Genomic DNA, 18,797 nt, shown 5'->3' on the forward strand with positions numbered 1-18,797 from the left:
GGCCCATTATAGTGAGACTCTGTCTCAAGACAGAAACAAACACTTTAATTTCTACTTAAGTTTGTTTGTTTGAAAGTTGGACATTGTGGTGCGTGTCTGTAATCCTAGCACCCTGGAAGCTGAGGATGGTGCAGCCTGGGCTATAGAGAGGCCGTGTCTTAAAAAATAAATAAAATAAATAAAAATAAATAAATAAAGTAAAATAAAATATTTTGTTTGAATTGAGAGGTTCCCCAGCTAAAAGAGGCAGACTACCTACTACAATTGGTCAACTTCAAAGAAGTTCTTTCTCAATGTGCAAGCAATGGGCTCTCAGAAAAGCTGGTTAGAAGGTAGCTGGGGCATCAGAGTATGGACCAGATCAGAAGCAGAGACAAGGGTGGAGTGTCACAAAGTAGACTGGTGGCTGGAGCCTGAGCTTGAGCTCCGCATCCTCTAGTGAGGATTCCTCAGCTTAGCCCGCCTCTGGGACAGCACTGGCAGGTTCCAGTAGTGCAGGTTCATTTGTCAGCTGTAACTGAGCATGGTTGTGTGCTCAGCTCTCTCCTGCAGATGAGCGAGCCAAGGACCTCTCTTTTAGTGACTCAGGTACAGAACATGTAAACATGTTTAGTCCCTAAGGGCTCTCTCTGTTCTCCACACTTATACTGAGCTGAGATCTTGAGCTCACTGTCTCTCAAAGGACCAACCCAGCAGGGCAACAGAGAGACACTGCTGGGAAAGGAGAAGGAACAAGGAGAACCAGCAACTATTGCTCTCAGTGTTCCAGGCACACAAGAGTACACACCGGACATAGAGGGGTCAGCCTCCTCTTTGAGATAACCTTGAGCATGTGAGGGTACATGCCCAAGGTACTTAGAGTCAGTAAATTATGGAATGGGAATTGAAGCTCAAACCCATCTGATTTAAAAGAAAACAAAATCTGTACCCAGAGAAGCTGGCACTTTACCCAGAGAATCTCATTCAGGCTCTGACTTCAACACCATACCATTTCTAACTTCCAGCATCTACACACTTATTGGCTTGCTCATTCATTTCACAAGCTCTGTACCCAGTGGCATTTGATACTAGGTACATTGTTAGGAAACAGAGACACATATCTGAATAAAAGCCTAAGAAAGGCCTGCCCTCAAGAGTTTATAGAGCAGTGGGGAGCCAGGCTTGGACTGATATATAAGCAAGAAGATGAGGTAATTGCATCATCAAAGTGGTGGCCGCCAAGAGACAAGATTATTTAATAGGAGAAAATAATAATTCAAGTATTGGCAATAGAGGCAAATTCTCTACCCTTCTCCCTCCTAGACGTGTGTGAGGCAGGGTAAGCAGCCACCGGCAGAGAGGTCTGAAGGGGAAGTGGTATTGAGGCATGGCTTCTTAGCCACAGCAGGAGCAGAGAGGCAGGGTTTCCTGAACAAAGACACAGGACAATTTATTGACTACGGAACTTCAATAGGAAAAGTTACTAGGAAGAGGGTAAAGGGTGCCTCGGAGCGGGTGAGCTTGAGAACGGAATGGAGATAACCACTCAGGTTGGGATATTTGAGAGAGTGCAACATTGCCGTCCTTACTAGAATTTCATGCTCCAGACTTTAAGCTAGTGGAAACACTTTTTTTTTTTTAATGCCGAGAACTATAGTCAGGGTGCCTAAAGAATAAGGAGGCATTTTATTAGGATGTAAGGCTGGGAGAGTCTGCCTCAAACCAGGGCATTTCAGCCATCAGCATTGCTTAATTAGTTTCGTTTTGAGACGGGGTCTCATGTAGCCCAGGCTAGCCTTTAATTCACTATGTAGATGAGGATGTCTTTGAACTTCTAATCCTCCCATATCTACCTCCTAAATGCTAGGAGTTCAGGAATAAGCCACCATGTCCAGTTAATGCTGGGCATGGTGTGGCATGTCTATAACTCAGCACTTGAGAACCAGAGGCAGAAGAATCAATAGTTTGAAGTCACCCTTAATCACACAGCAAGTTCTAGACCAGCGTGGGGCACGAGTGTCTCAAAATAACAATAACAAAATCCAAACCAAAACAAACATCTTGAGTTTCTAGACAGTGGGTTTTCTTTTCCTTTTCCTTTTAGTTATATGTCAGTTTTTATTTCTCTCTCTCTCTCTCTCTCTCTCTCTCTCTGTGTGTGTGTGTGTGTGTGTGTGTGTGTGTGTAGCAGATCAGCAGTTCAGGTAACTTCCTTAGGAGTTGTCTTTTTTTTTTTTTAGAAAGCATCTCTTACTGTACAGTGAGCTCCAGTGATCTGCCTGTCTTTGCCTCCTCCGTGCTGGGATTGGATTGCAAGTGTGGGCCATCATGCCTACTGCAGTTTCTTCTTTTTAACTTGGACTGAACTCGGGCCCTGTACTCAGAAAGCAGGTACTTTAACTGACTGAGCTATCTCCCCAGCTCACGCTTATTTTTGAGCTCTTTCTTCTCGAATTTTCTGCCCCTCTCCCGGGGCTGTCCTGGAACTCACTATGTAAACCCAATTGGCCTCTGCCTCCCGAGTGCTGGGATTAAAGGTTACACCCACACCCGGCTGGAGTCTCTTGCAGAGGAGTTTTACACAGTTTACACTATTTGTAACCCTGTTTCTAGGGGATCCAATTCGGTCTTCTGGCCTCCGGGAGCATCAGGCACAAACACATACATACATGCAGGCAAAAACCACTCATACACATGAATTACTTTTTTAAAAAACAAAAGGAGCAATTTGGTTAAAAGATACCAAGGGAAGACCGTGTGATAACACAAGAAGACAGACATCTACAACCGAAGGAGAAAAATCTCATACACATACACCCCAACTTGGCCTTCATCTTATTAGACGGTCGGTGTGCAGAACTGAGAGAAAATGCATTTCTGATGTACTAAGCTACACAGTCTGTGGTACCCAACAGCGGCCCTAGCAAACTACACTGAGGATTTTGTGCCTTTTAAACTGGTAGACCGCCGTTGTCCCATTTAGTTGACTAGTCGAGTCTTAACTGGAAGCCCTGACTGGAAACTTTAAAGATACTGGACTCGCTGGGATACAAGACATGTTGACCAGTCTTGGGACCCAGAACAGAACCTGCTTTCCCTGCACAGGGAAGGAAGGTGACTGGATGTGTGGTGCTGGGGGAAGGAATGAATGAAGGACCCGCAGTGTCTGAAGTGTCCAGGGGTGAGACGGAAGAGGTCATCTGTGGTGGTGGGGATGGAGGAGAGGTTCCTAAGGTGAGTCCCAGGACGAAGTGGAGGGCTGCTGCCTGTGTCATCGAGGACTGGAATCCAGCTCAAAACGGCGCCTGAGGAGGACCGGCGGAGCGGCCCGCGGGCCAGAGGGCGAGCGGGCTGACGGGCGCGCGGGCGCGCGGGCGCGCGCCTGACGCGTTCTCTGGGCTCAGCCCCCAGGGCGCGCGCCCGCCCCTGACGCACCCTGCCCCCTGCCTCGGACCAGCTCGCTGGACCCCGCGCGTGCGGGGCCGCGCACGCCCCCTTCGCCAGCCCGGTCCCCGGACCGCACGCGCCTGGAGCCCCCTCCCCGCCCGGCGGGCGCGCGCCGCCTCCGGCTCCGGCTCCGGCTCCGGCTCCAGCTGCCGGCGGCGGCGGCGGCGGCCGGGATTGTTTTTGTTGTCGCTGAGGCCGGAAGAGCCGTGAGAGAGCTGGGTCCCTGTCCCAGGACCGGGCGCCGCCGCCGCCCCCTGCCCAGCGCCCGCGTCTTCGCGGCGCCGCTTCAGCGCCAATATTCCGGAGAGCAATCGTTACGCGGCGGCGGCGGCGGCGGGGCCCGGAGCGGGAGGCGCTGGGGACCGGGGCGAGGCGGCCCCCGCCGCCGCCATGGAGGCGCTGGGACCCGGTGAGGAGCGCGCTCGGGCCAGGGTCGGACCCGGGGCTCGGGAGGGCGGACGGACCGGTGGAAGGGACTGTCGCTGCCCTGCCGCCGCTCGCGCGGACCCGGCTGCCGGCTGCCAGGTCCCGGGGGCCCCATGCCCTGGTCCCCGGGGGGCGGGGACCGCGCCCCAGCTGAAGACTCTGGGTCTATCAGGACCCGTCACGAGGATGTCTAAGGGAAGGAGGCTCAAGAGGTGACCCGAGTCCCCCGGGGTAGGGCAGACCTGTCTGGACCTTAGATCTCTGTTCACGGTCGCCTCGAGGCTACCTGGGGCCTCAAATGGGACCGTGTGTCTGGTCCACGCGGAGGTCTGGCCCAAACCTGGAAGGCCTTCCACCTTCTGTCAAGGGGTTTCTTAGTGTGGGGCAGAATCCCTGTTTTCTTTTTGCACTGGCATCTGGTTCCTAGACCCACTCACCCCCATCCCTGAAAGCCAAAGAGGGAAATGTCCGTTCTTTTTCCAAAGCCCCAAAAGTTTGGTGTCTGTCAGTTTGTCAGTCCCAGAGTGCTGTGGAATGTCAAGCCAATACTGTCCAGCACAGGCATCGATGTCCTGCGTTCCCTTTTAATTGGGTTATCAGCGGCTGTGACGATCAAAACACAAAAGTGTTTTTGAAACTGATTCTTTGCTGGTTATGGGTGGTCCCTGGTTATCTTCCTCTCTGCCTCAATCCAAGGAAACTTTCCAAACTCTCATGAGTGTTCTTCGTTTGGAGCCTTGTGCTCCTGTCTCAAGCCCCACAGCAGGTTGCTAAGGGCAAAGTTTAGGGACAGTGATGGAATTAAATTTCATATTCAAACCTTGTCTACATAGTAGACTTAGTTGTATGTTTTTTTAAATTGATAGAAAATTATGTTTATTGTTTGCATTGGAAACTTTGCAGGTTTGTTTACTTGGAACATATTTATATAACTAAGTGATTAAAACCTATCTTTATTTGCTGCTTAAAGTTTTTTTTTTTTTTTTAAAGCCCACATAATCAAATTTCATAGGCCTTTGAAAAATAAATCGGCTTAGCTGGGCATGGTGGCATATGCTTATAATTCTAACAGTTAGGGAGTGGAGGAAGGACGATCCAGAGTTCAAGGCCAGCCTCGGTTACAAAGAGAGTTTGAGGTCAGCCTGGGCTACTTGAGACATTATAAACAAACAGGTTTGAGTCTGCTGTGGTGGTGCACACTTATAATCTCAGCATTTGGGAGAAGGAGGAAGAGCAAGAGTTTGAAGGTAGCTTGGGCTGCATAGACTCTGTTCAAAAGGGGAAAAAAAACCTACATTGGTTTGTTACATATTATCAAATATATTGTTATATATATTATTATGCTGTTATTGCAAATGTGTTCTTATAGATAGAGGAATGCTTATGGCTTTAGGTACCAAACTTCTATTCAAAACTAATATAGTCATTTCATACTTAAAGTACCCCCAATCCCCTCCTCCACTTCCCCACAACTTAATTACATGGAGCTTCAGTTTCCTCTTTTCTAAGACTGAAGATGTGAGAATGCACGCTTTTTGTGAGAACTCTGTCTTGTCAGAATTAGTACAGATGTTCAGCAAATGTTTCTTTTCTTCCCTCCCATGAGTAACTTAAAATTGCAGCAACTGTTGCAGTTATTAGATATGGAAAGAAATTATGTAACTATGTGCACAACTGAGTTTCATAAAAAGAATCAATATGGGGATGTAAGGAACTGCCCAGGACACCAGCTGCCCAGCCTGTTTGGTTTGATTTTAGTTTTTGCAGTTTTGGGTACTTGGAAGTTTACTTAGAATTGCTGGATTTATAGAAAATAAATATTCATTCATCCTATTTAAAAGGCATCAATGATTAAGCCAAAATTTTACATAGATCTTCTTTGTTGAGTCATATTTTTCTGTGTGTGGTATAGCAGACTCTTGTTTTGGTATCCAACCACCTTAGAAACCCAGTTAATAACAAGTAATAACAATGGCTTGTTGAGCACGGGATAGGAACAAAGGGAGCCCATGAGTTTGGTGGGATGTTGCTCTTAGGCTGTTTTAGAACTTAAGAAGCACTTTTACTTCCGTTAGAGAATGCCCAGCTCTAATGTGTTGGGTCCTCTACACTTCAACAATCCCTAGTAGGCCTCTTAGGTTCACCCCTCTGTCATGACCCAGGTTCATCTTCTCTCAGTAACTTAAAATTAGATGATCTTTATCATTCATTTTGGTTATAGTTATTATAACCTTAATTTGTGCATACTTTTTGTAGTGGTTTGCTTTATTTATGTGTTTGTTTTTGCAATGCTTGGTAATGGGCAAATCTCCTACCACTGAGCAGCAGTCCTCCAGCCCTTCGTAGCCCTTTATAATTTGTGAAATACTTTTATATGGGTTGGAGAAATGACTCAGTGGTAAAGAGTACTGGGTGTTCTTCCAGAGGACCTGGGTTGGATTCCAGCACTCACAACTGCCTGTAACTCCAGACCCAGGGGATCCAACACCCTCTTCTGGCCTCTGTGGCCACTGCATGTATGTGGCACACAGACATACATGCAAGAAAAACATGCACACACATAAAAATAAATACTTTTTTCTAAGAAAATAGTTTAATAATTATGAGCTCATCTAAACTGTACTGGGCGACTTATAACTTAGTCTCAGCACTTAGAAGGCTGAAGTAGAGGGATTACTGTGACTCCAAAGCCAAGGTCACTGAGCAAGAACCTAAGAGAACAAACAGCAACCACAATAACCCTCAACATTCAACCACTGAACAAACCAGCTAACCAAACAAACCAGCAAAGCCTGTTAACCATTTGATCCTCTGGGAAGTAGACAAAGCAGGTATCTATTTTCATTTTATAGATGAAAAAATGAGATTTGGAGAGTATAGCTGACTTCATCAAGACTCTTAGCTCTGTGGAAAGATGAGGACCAACATATGGGGCATTTTATTTTTACTCTAATGCCTTCTTTATTCAAGTCTGATCTCATTCATTCTGGGTTAAATCATAAACATCTTGTTTTCAGAAAATGTAATTTTTTGACTGTCCAAAGTCCTATGGATGCCCTCAGTATAAAACCTGAATATCTGAGCATTAACTCTGACCTTTGTACAGACTGTAGTTATAATAGCTAACACTTATTGAGTGCATAGCTGTTACAAAGCACTGTTAAGCCTTTTGTAGCCACCATCTCCTGGAATCCTCACTATAGTATTATGAGATAGATGCTATTGTGACCACACACCCCTGTTTTATAGAAGAGGAAGCTGAGCTATAGGGAAGCTAAGAAGTAGCCTGATGCTATATGGTTAGAAAATGGTAATACCAGAACCAAACTCAAATCTAGATCGTTTGGTTCCTGAGGCTCAGCTACTATGCTTGTTTTATTAAGTAGATAATTTACCTAACTCAAAGAAATTGGCTTTTGAAGTGAAAATTTTAGAACACCTGACGTTTCTTGTGTCAAGAAAAAGACATGAAATATTTTACTCTACTTTAAAAAAAAATATTTATTTATTTATTTATTTATTTATATGAGCATACTGTTGCTATCTTCAGACACACCAGAAGAGGGCATTGGACTCCATTACAGATGGTTGTGAGCCACCATGTGGTTGCTAGAAATTGAAGAGCAGTCAGTGCTCTTAACTGCTGAGCCATCTCTACACACACACACACACACACACACACACACACACCCATCCCTTTTTTGGTGCTAAGGATCATCTTAGGGTCTCATCTTGTATCTATAGGGGCACCCTTTACTGCCGAGCTATATTCCCAACCTTATATTTAACCTCTTTTATTTCAATTCCTTTGCTGTTAAGTACTTTAGAGAAGTATAGATAATCAAAGACCTGTGAAATCTGGGGAAGAAATGGGAGGCCCTGATCCAGTGACTGTTACAAATCAGTTTTCTAGGGAACTCTTTTGATCCAAGTTTCTGCTTCCAATTCCTCTCTTAAAGCTGGATTCTTCTAATTTTATGTTATAATGGTTGCTTACATGTGTTTTGTGCAAGGCTGATTTATCTGTATGGTTTAACTGGGTTGATTATCACACCCACTGTGCACCACAGTGATGCTTTTCATATGCCATGTGCTTTTGCTTTGATGAAGAATAACTGTCACATTTTGTATATTAGGGTTGAGGTTTCTGATTTGATTCTACCAGGCACTAAGGTTGCTCTTCCACGTGTATTGAGTTCATACAACTTGCTGGGTGATGAGTTTGGTGTTGTGGGAACCAGAACTCCAGAACTGGAGTTCTAGTTCTTCAAGATTTCATAAGTCTAGTACAGAAGACAGGACAATATAACAACATATTCCTTTAAAAATTTATGTTTGGAGCCGGGCAGTGGAGACGCACGCCTGTAATCCCAGCACTTGGGAGGTGGAGGCAGGTGGATTTCTGAGTTCAAGGCCAGCCTGGTCTACAGAGTGAGTTCCAGGACAGCCAGGGCTACACAGAGAAACCCTGTCTTGAAAAACCAAAATAAATAAATAAATTAAATTAAATAAATAAATAAAATAAAAAATAAAAAAATTATGTTTGGTGTGTGTGTGTGTGTGTGTGAGTGTGTGATCAGTTCACTGCTTTCACCATGTGGACATAGGGATCACACACTCAAGTTTGGCAGCAAAGTACCTTTACCTGCGGAGCCATCTCGCTGGTCCACAAGTGATTTCTTACAAGTCCTACCCTACACACAGGGTCTTGTGTATACAGGGGGATAGAGCTGTCTTAGAAAATTACATCTGAACTGCATTCTGAAGTTTTGACTTTAGGAGGAAATGAACAATACATTGAATATGTGAAGAGATTTTCAGTACTTTAACTATTAGTATATGTTGATTTGTCAATATAAATTCCTTTAAGATATTTGCTGTGGTGTCTGTCCTCAAGTGATGTGGGACCAGAGCAGATGAGTATTTCAAAGCTTTCCCTTTTTAGCAGCTTCTCTCTGTTCTCAGTCAGTAAAATGTCACTTTAGTAAGAGAACTTGTAACTTTCCATTGTAACCACAACCTACTTTGCTCAGTGCCTATTCATAATAGAGAAGATGCTTATTTTTTAGGCCAGTGTCCACTTGATATTCTCCTTAGAGGGAGATGGTTAGATAAGTACCTGCAAGCTATGTCTACAAAATCCTTTCCCAAAGATTAATAGATGTTCAGTTTTGAGAGGGAGAGTAGGGGTCAGGAGGGAGAAGGAAGAAAGGAAAAGGCAAGAAAGAGCTGTGATAAAATGAGTCCAGTAAGTGATGAATTACTTTGATTGTTCATTGTATAGCATAGTTCTCTAGAAAGATAAATATGATACTATATTTTGTGGGCCTGGGGAGATGGCGTAATGGGCAGTGCAAGCATGAGGACCTGAGTTTGGATTTCTAGCACCTATGTAAAAAGCATCTGGTAAGTTCAGTGAGAGATATTATCTCAGAAAGTAAGGTGGAGGGAGCTAAAGAGATGGCTCTGTGGTTTAGAGCACTCATTGCTTTTGTAGAGGACCCAGGCTTGGTTTCTAGTACCCAAATAGTGGTTCACTCTAGTTCTCGGGGGTCTGATGCCCTCTCCTGGTGTCCACGGCACTAGGCAGGCATGTGGTACACATATACATGCAGGCAAAACACCCATACACATAACAAAATAAAATAGATAAATCTAAAAGTAAGGTGGAGATTGATTGATGAAAATACCTGATATTGCCCTCTTTCTAATTTTGTTTTATTTATTTTTTGAGACAGAGTCTCACTTTGTAGCCCTGGCTGGCCTGCTTCTGTCTTCTAGGTGCCAGAATTAAAGAAAACCATCTCACCTGGCTCCTGGTTTTATGTATTTTGTCTGTGTCTTACCTCCATGTATGTCTGTGAGTCATGTGCATGCCTGGTGCCCACAGAAGCCAGAAGAGGGCATCATGTCACCTCACATTGGAGTTACAGATAGTTGTGAACTGTCATGTGCATTCTGGGAACCAAAGCCAAGTCCTCTAGAAGAGCAGACAGTGCTCTTAAAGGCTAAACTATCTCTCCAACCTCCTGAGTATTTTAATGCATTCAGTGTGTGTGTGTGTCTGTGTGTCTGTGTGTGTCTATGTGCATTAGAGTCAGTTCTCTTCTATGACCATGTGGGTCCTGGGTATCAAAATAAGGTTGTCTAACTTGGCAGTAAAGTCTTTATTTACTGAGCCATTTTACCAGCTCCTATTGCTATTTTTTTTTTTTTGAGACAGGGTTATGACTTTGAGCTCTTAACTATCTTCCCTTAGCATTCCAGGTGTGTACAACCATGTTACCATGCCTGGTTACATATTGTTTTTAAATGTATATAATTTTGTAAACTTGTGTATGAGATAAATTCATCATACTCTCTGTTTAACTTTGATGTTCCTCATATTGAAAATAAAAGCAACATTGTTAACTAACTACCTAGAAATCTAGATAAGTTTAGTATATTCAACACCTCAATTAAGAAAAAAATATGGGGCTGGAGAGATGGCTTAGCGGTTAGGAACACTGATTGCTCTTCCAGATGACATGGGTTCAATTCCCAGAACCAACATAGCAATTTACAACTGTTTGTAACTCCAGTTCCAGGGGATCTGACACCCTCACGTGCAGGCAAAACACCAATATGCATAAATTTCTTTTTAAAAAATGCGTCATATTTATTTTAAAAATTATGTGTGTGAGTGTTTTGCATGCAGGCTTGTGCCCTGTGTATGCCTGGTACCCAATGAAGCTCTGAAGAGGGCATTGCATCCCCTAGAACTGGAATTACAAACTGTTGTAAGCTGTCATATAGATGCTGCAAACTAAACCTGAGTTCTCTGGAAAAGCAACCAGTGCTTTTAGCCTCTGAGCCATCTCTCCAGCCTCAGAGATCCAAGATTTTTTTATATATATCAGAACATATTCAATGATAAATAAGATCTCAATAACTTTAACTGTCATTCTCCTCCTTACCAAATAGCACAATGTATGTCTTTCTCTTTAGGACCCCCAGCCAGCCTCTTCCATCCTCCTCGGCGTCCTGGCCTTGGAACTGTTGGGAAACCAATTCGACTGTTAGCCAATCATTTTCAGGTTCAGATCCCTAAAATAGATGTGTATCACTATGATGTGGATATTAAACCAGAAAAACGGCCTCGTAGAGTCAACAGGTAAGAATCAGAAAGAGTAGACTTTGGAGTACATATAGCTCAGATAATTTATTATGTATCATATTGTCTTCTGAAGTCTCTCAGCAGGTAGGCATTGTTTTACCCTAGTAGTAAGTGTATGATGTGACCCTCTTTGCTTGTTCCAGCAACTCTGCTGGATATAGCATAGATCTAGCAATAAATACATACTCTTTGATAAAGCGACCGTGTCATTGGTCATCGTCAATCAAAGGTACCAGACGTTTATGACAGTAGATGAAGATGTTAGTGTGTGGGCAATAGAGTTATCTGGAAATTTAGATGTTATTGCTTTGTACATGAGAGCATATTAATGTAGGGATTGTTTTAGAGTATTGAAAAAAAAGCTCCAGGAGAAGACCTGCTTATTTCTAGCATTATTCAAGAGGGTCTGATGAAGTGAACTGTTTGGTAGGTTAGGTATGGTCAGGTTACCAATATGAAGATACTCTGTAGCAAAAGCACATGCATGCACACATGTGCGCGCACACACACACACACACACACACATACACACACACTCACTTCCCTGTCTCTGCCTCAATGTGGTCATCCTCCAGCAGCCTCTGACAGGAAGACTCTTGCTTTGCTGACAAAGCTTTTGCTGACAACTGAGCTATTTGGCAATGTTTAGGGAGGTTTTTTTTGTTTTGTTTTTACTTTATCCATTTTAAAAATTATATTGCAATAATTTGGCTTTCTGGTATAGTTTAGTGTTGTATAAGCCCATGATTATTCAGCTTGGGTGTAGAGATCAATCATCTTTTGAGACAGGGTCTTGATATGCAGCCCAGACAAGCATTGATTTACAATGTTTTTGAATTCAGATCTTCCAGCTTTAGCCTTCTGAGTTAGGACATGTGTTTTAAATATTTATTTGTACGTGTGTGTGTGTGTGTGTGTGTGTGTGTGTGTCCACCCATGGAGACCAGAAAAGGATGTCAGATTCCCTGGAGCTGGAGTTGTAAGCTGCCCAACTCGGGTACTGGGAACCAAATCTTAACTACTCTTCTCTGCTAAGTTGCCTATTTAGCACCAGGATATATGAGACATGCTAAGGCCATGGTGTCTATTAGGTTACAGAACATGTGAAACTGGATCTAGGGGAGACATGTACTGAAAATAGGCATTTGAGAGTCGTAAGTGTATTGTTGGTAAAGCATGATTCTGAATGAGATCCATGTAGGAAGTAAACATACAGAAAATAAGACTCCAAACAGCCCTGAGGACTGGGGTTGTAGGTGTAGGCCTCCACAGCTGGCTCAACACAAACTGGCTCGAGCATTTACAGTGTAGCAGGTATTGTTCTGTGCTGCTCTGTACCAGAGAATTTTTGCCTTTCCACTAACATTACAGTCTTTTATTAACTCACCAGAATGCCAAGGCAAAGCATGCTGTATATGCAAGCTAGGTGTTTTAGAAAACATGGAGTTGTTCCTTTGGCCAGATATGAATGAATACATAGGAAAGATGAAATTATAGGCATCCAAGGAATGGCTGCTGTTCAAAACAGAACCCCTACAAGTGCTTTTATTCATGCAAGTCAGAAAAGTCTCCACTGTTACCCAGCATGCTCTTGGCATTGCTGTAAGCAGAGAGGTGAAGGGCAAGATTCGAGAAAATGGGCACACTGAACACATTAAGTTCTCTTAAGAGTTAAGCTAGCTTCTTGAAAACCCTGAACGAGTGTGATTAGAGAAAGAAGGAGTCAGAGAGAAAGCACTTGTGATCAGCTACCAGGCCAGCACCACACACACACAGGTGCACAGGAGTGAGCTGCTGGAGTCTGTCCTGGAGAATTCCTAGCTAAATAGCTGTAGAAGCACAGGGAAATGACCTTCTAGGCTTGGGGGAGGGCCTTTGGGAAGTTTATATTCTAAAGGTTAAAACTTGATAAATCAGCAAATAAAACATATAATGAAAAATAAAGCAGGGATGGGGGCCAGAACTGTAGCTCAGTAGGAGAACACCTATCACTGTACACAAAGCCCTGGACTTGATCTCCATAAACCAGGTGTCATCCCCACACTAGGAAGAGTTCAAAATCAGCCTAGGCTGCATGAGACCTAAAAGAAGAAGAAGGAGAAGGAGAAGGAGAAGGAGAAGGAGAAGGAGAAGGAGAAGGAGAAGGAGAAGGAGAAGGAGAAGGAGAAGGAGAAGGAGAAGACGACGACGACGACAAACTGAGAAATTATGGAAAGAATACATAGCTCTTAAGTTAGATTTTTAAAAAGCGAGAGTATGCCTGGCAGTGGTGGCGCACGCCTTTAATCCCAGCACTTGGGAAGCAGAGGCAGGCAGATTTCTGAGTTCGAGGCCAGCCTGGTCTACAGAGTGAGTTCCTGGACAGCCAGGGCTACTCAGAGAAACTCTGTCTCGAAAAAAACCAACCCCCCCCCAAAAAAAGTGAGAGTATATTATACACATTTCTCTATTTACCATTCTTTCTCATGATTTGTTTATAAGTGTGACTTTCCCATTGATTTCACTTATAATACTGATGGCTGTGATATTGAGTTAGGATACAGTTCACAAACATGGGGCTTAATAAGGTTGGTAAGGTAGGGGCTAGAGAGATAGTCAAGAATGCCTTTTGCTTTTAAAGAAGACTGGAAGACTGGAGCTTGGTTCCCAGGACCCACATTGAGTAATTGGGTATCTTACAGCTCCACACACACACACTCATCTTTGTAAAGGTGGTAACACAAAGCACCCACCTTTTCACTGACTTTAGCACTGACAACATTGTGGACTTGGATCCGCCATGTCTTGTGTTAGATATTCATTCCAGTTTCCATGCCATTGCATTTACTTTAGGAGCTGCATTGAGAATGTGCAAGACTAAAGTAGAGCCAGGCATGACTGACTAATCGAGATTTCTGTCTAATAGAAACTAAGTCGGTAATCTCTTTGGAGTGAGAATATTTAATAGCATTCTTTGTTTATACTACCTATGAACTTTTTGGAATAAAACAAAGTAGTATGCAGAGTAATAAATCATTAGCATTAGAAAAGGGGGATTGACCTACTCATTTGAATACCATGCATCTTGGATGTACTGATTTACAAGTTTCTGAGTTCTAGTCTTTTTTTCTAAGACCTTCTAAGATTCTTTTTTAAAAAGATTTATTTATTTATTTATTTATTTATTTATTTATTTATTTATTTAATGTATGTAAGTACACTGTCATGTCTTCAGACACACCAGAAGAGGGCATCGTATCCCATTATAGATGGTTGTGAGCCACCATGTGGGTGCTGGGAATTGAACTCAGAACCTCTGGAAGAGCAGTCAGTGCTCTTAACCAGAGTCTATTTCTCCAGCCCCAAGACAAATGTTCTTAATAAGGAGTCTGTTTTTTTTGTTTGTTTTTTTTTGTTTTGTTTTGTTTTGGTTTTGGTTTTTTTGAGACAGGGTTTCTCTGTGTAGTCCTGGCTGTCCTGAAACTCACTCTGTAGACCAGGCTGGCCTCGAACTCAGAAATCCACCTGCCTCTGCCTCCCGAGTGCTGGGATTAAAGGCGTGCGCCACCACCGCCTGGCCAAGGAGTCTGATTTTATAAGAAACATCATTTAGTGGTAAATGGCCACACAAAGCTTAGATGCTTTAAATATATTACTCTTATAAAGCTATTGTTACATGTTTACTTGTGTGTGTGTGTATGTGTGTGTGTGTATGTGGCACAAGTATGCTGTGCCATATGTGTGGAGGCCAGAGGATGACTGGAGAGAATCGGTTTTCTTCTACCTATGGGTTCTGGGTTTAGCTTTATCTCATTGGTCCTTTTTTTCTTTTCTTTTCTTTTCTTTTTTTTTCCTTTTTTTTTTTTGGAGACTGGGTCTCACACAGTCTAAGTTTATCTCAAACTCAGTATTTAGCCAAGGATGATTTTGAACTCCCAATCTTCCTGCCTTCACCATCCCAGTGTTGAGATTACATGCATGTTCTGTGTGCTCATTTGTGCCCATGTGTTGTTACCTTCCTTAAGTTAATTTTTTTTTCATTACTTGAGTCATCTTTGTGACTTTGACTTTTTTCTAGTGGCACCACACAGAGTTTAGATGAAAGCATGGTGCCACTTTCTGTTATTATTTCTCAAAGCTAACTGCCACTGTCTCTATCACTGTTAAGGGAGGTAGTAGACACTATGGTGCGACACTTCAAGATGCAGATGTTCGGAGATCGGCAGCCTGGCTATGATGGCAAAAGAAACATGTACACAGCACATCCACTGCCGATCGGACGGGATAGGGTAAGTGTCAACAGCGGGGACTCCAGGCTACTCGGTGCCAACTGCAAATGGCAGAGGCCTCCTTCTGGGTCACCCTTCAGTTCTTTTGTTCCTTCAGTTACTCACTGTTGGGAGGCATGCCATGGTGCATGTGAGTTGGTTCTCTCCATCCCCCATGTGGCTTCCAGAGATGGAATTTGGGGTGTCAAGCTTGTTGGCAAGCGTGTTTGCTCACTGAACCTTTTGGCAAGCTTCCTCTTCGTGCTGCTCTTCCTCTTCTTGCTCTGGGGTGTTAACCCAGGGTTGCACACATGCTGGGTGACCACTCAACCACTGAGCCACTCACAGCCTCCTTCACTTCAGGTCTTGGAACTGTGATGACAGACTGGTTACACTTTCCACCATCATGGTGTCTTCACGATGGTCACAGATGCGAGGAGCACCGGGGTTACATTGATTCTATCATCTTCGCATATATTCCATACTTTTCACATTCACAGTGAACTTTAACAAATTACTGCCTAACTATAACACTGGGGTTTTCATAGCTTCACTTACAAAAACAATACCACAGTACATTCTTTATCATTTATTTTAATAGTAAAAAAAGTGCCAAGCATGGTGGTACACATATTTAATCCCAGCCCTCAGGAGACAGGCAGGTATATCTCTGTGAGTTCCAAGCCAGTGTGGTCTACCTAGGAGATTCCAGACCAGCCAGGATGGTAAGATGCTGAGTCAAAAACAAACAAACCAAAAACAAAGAGTAAAATAATTATTTTTTAAATTATGTTTTAATTATATTTATGCAAATGACTGTGTGTGAGTTTGTACACAATTTCATGTGGTTCTCACAGAGGTCAGAAGAGGGCATCAAATTTTCTGGAGCTGGAGTTATAGGGTATTGTAAGACTATAATATTTTAAAATTAGGGATGTTCAAGTGGCCTGGTGGGTGTAGTATAATCCAAGCCAGAAAATCTGGATTCAATCCCTGGGAACCCATGTGGTGGAGGGAACTGACTTCCACAGGCTGTCCTCTGACGTTCACACATGGGCCATACCACATACTCACCTACAAACACGTACATGTACACACACATAAAGGAATGAATAAATAAATAGGTGTAATAAGCATTTGGAGACTGTGCTGAAGAGATGGCCCAGCAGTTCAGAGCACTTGCTACTGTTTCCATGGACTGAGGTTGGTTCCCAGTACTGATGTCAGGCAGCACAGTAGTAATCAGCTCCAGGAAGTCCATCTCTCTCTTCTGGCTTCCATGGGAACCTGCACTCATACTCAAAAATAGATAAGGAAGTAAATAATCTAAAACTTGGCTTTTAAATGTACTTTTAATTTAAAAAGGTAGTGCTGGAGAGATGGCTAAGTGGTTAAGAACCAGTGTTGTTCTTGCAGAGGACTCAGATTCAATTCAGTGTGCTGGCTCCAGTTCCAGTAGATCCAAGACTTTCTTTCTCCTTCCTAGAATACATGGCCATGCACATGGGACACATACATACACAGGCAAAACAGAACTATAATAGATAAAGTTTATCTATTAAAACTTTAAACGATAAATAAAACTTTAAAAGATAACTCAGTGGTATAACACTTACCTAGCATCCATAGGGCTCTGAATTTAATTCTTAGAGCCACAAATTTTTTTTTATTGATTTAAATTAAATTTATAGGGCTGGAGAGATGGCTCCACAGTTAAGAGCACTGACTGCTCTCCCAGAGGTCCTGAGTTCAATTCCCAACAAATACATGGTGGCTCACAGCCATCTGTGATGGGATCCAATGCCCTCTTCTGGTCTAAAGAGAACAACAGTTTACTCACATACAAAAAATAAATAAATAAATCTTTAAGAAAATTAATAAGCAGTATTGAAAAAACTCAAAGGGGGATTCTCACTCAAGTCTCAGGATGGCACTCACCCAAAACTCACAAGAAACCAGCTTGCGCAAACACATGAGGCAGTGTAATATCAGAGCTCTGGGCCAGCCCATATCTCCACTCACACAGACATAAACCTACCACCAAGGGGAGTCTTCGGGAGTCCTGGGTGTTCGCACAAATCCTGGACAAGCTTCCCAGTCAGGTAACCAAATGAAAAAACTCATTTGGTCATATCTCTGTTCTTCTAAGGATGTCCTTGTATACCTTTTTATCTTTCATCGTCAGTCAGTTTCTTTGGATGATTTAATAGGCCTTTGTCTTGTAACTCCACATCTTCTGTAACTAATTAACTGGGCCCAAGCCTGCTGACAGGCATTTTTAACTATTTAGGTTAGGAAAAGGAATCACAGGGCCCTGCTATTTTATTAGTTTGGGCCTATTTCAAAATTTTCTTTCAGTATTTGAGTATATGTTCCTTTTAAACTTAGGCAATTCACAAAAACTATGGCTTCTTGACTTTCCTACATGCCAGTTCCACTCTCCTTGTTAAAGGGGCACCCCACATTAGTTTGTTACTTTGGGTGTTTTATGTGTGTTATCTTTTCACATGTATGTCTAGGTGTTTTTGTTTTTATTTGCATATCATTCTGTGATTTTTTTTCATTAAACAGTATGTATAGGTGTTGTTTCCACTTACATACAATTAGATACCCCTTAACTATATTTTCTAATTCAAGACAAATTCTTTTGAGATAAGTCTCAGTTTGGCCTTGAATCCATGGCACTCCTGCACCAGCCTCCTGATGGCTAGAATTACTGCCATGAACAGCCACTCTGCTGTTGGGTTGTTGTTGGTGGTGGTTTTGTTTTTTTAATATATATTAATATGAAGATTTTCTTTTAATATTATTACAACTATTTTTTAAAAGAATTATTGATTTATTTTGTGTATGTGAGTACACTGTCTCTCTTTTCAGACACACTAGAAGGGGGCATCGGATCCCATTACAGATGGTTGTGAGCCACCATGTGGTTGCTGGGAACTGAACTCAGGACCTTTGGAAGAGCAGCCAGTGCTCTCAACCACTGAGCCATCTCTCCAGCTCTGGCCACCCTGTTTTTAAGAGCATTCACATTGTTGTGTACTTGTAACCACCATCTACTCTAGAATTTCTCTGTTCTTTTAGTGGGTAGGTATACTTTCTGCCCACTAAGCAGTAGTTCCCATACCCCTGCCACCTGCTCTGGAGCCCACTAATTCTACCTCTGTTTCTATGAATCTGTTCATTCTGAGTACCTTGTCTAAGTAGAGTCATCAGTATTTGTCTTTCCATGTCAGGTTTATTTCACTTAGCACAACACTTACAAAGTTCATCTGCCATGTAGTATCTTCCTTATTTATTTATTTTCAAATTTTTATTTATTTACTTCTGTGTATGTATGTGTATATATGTGATGGGTTCACACCTGCCATGGTGTACATATAGAAGTTAGAGGACAGCTTGTGGAAGTTGGTTCTCTCCTTCTACCATGTGGTACACAGGATCAGACTCAGGTCATTAGGTTTGGTGGTAATTAGCATTTACCTACTTACTATTCCATCCCACTGGCCCTTATTTTTAATTATTGTATAATATGTTCT

General features: G+C 42.8%; 1 protein-coding gene across 2 annotated transcripts in view; it reads left to right on the forward strand.

The window, feature by feature from the left end:
• The first annotated feature begins 3,391 nt into the window (after positions 1-3,391).
• The window catches only part of Ago4 (argonaute RISC component 4), a 42,890-nt gene continuing 27,484 nt past the window's right edge, over positions 3,392-18,797 (forward strand). The window contains exons 1-3 of one of the 2 annotated variants that reach the window (XR_013110450.1): positions 3,392-3,835; positions 10,840-11,005; positions 15,156-15,276. Coding sequence is in view for 1 of the 2 variants with exons in the window: in XM_034502999.2 (XP_034358890.1) it covers positions 3,817-3,835; positions 10,840-11,005; positions 15,156-15,276 (306 nt within the window). In the remaining variant the exon portion in view is untranslated. The remainder of the gene's footprint in view (positions 3,836-10,839; positions 11,006-15,155; positions 15,277-18,797) is intronic. The other variant, XM_034502999.2, reaches the window with a different exon arrangement.

This window comes from Arvicanthis niloticus, chromosome 5 (assembly GCF_011762505.2).
Source record: "Arvicanthis niloticus isolate mArvNil1 chromosome 5, mArvNil1.pat.X, whole genome shotgun sequence".
In the NCBI taxonomy this organism is placed as follows: Eukaryota; Metazoa; Chordata; class Mammalia; order Rodentia; family Muridae; genus Arvicanthis; species Arvicanthis niloticus.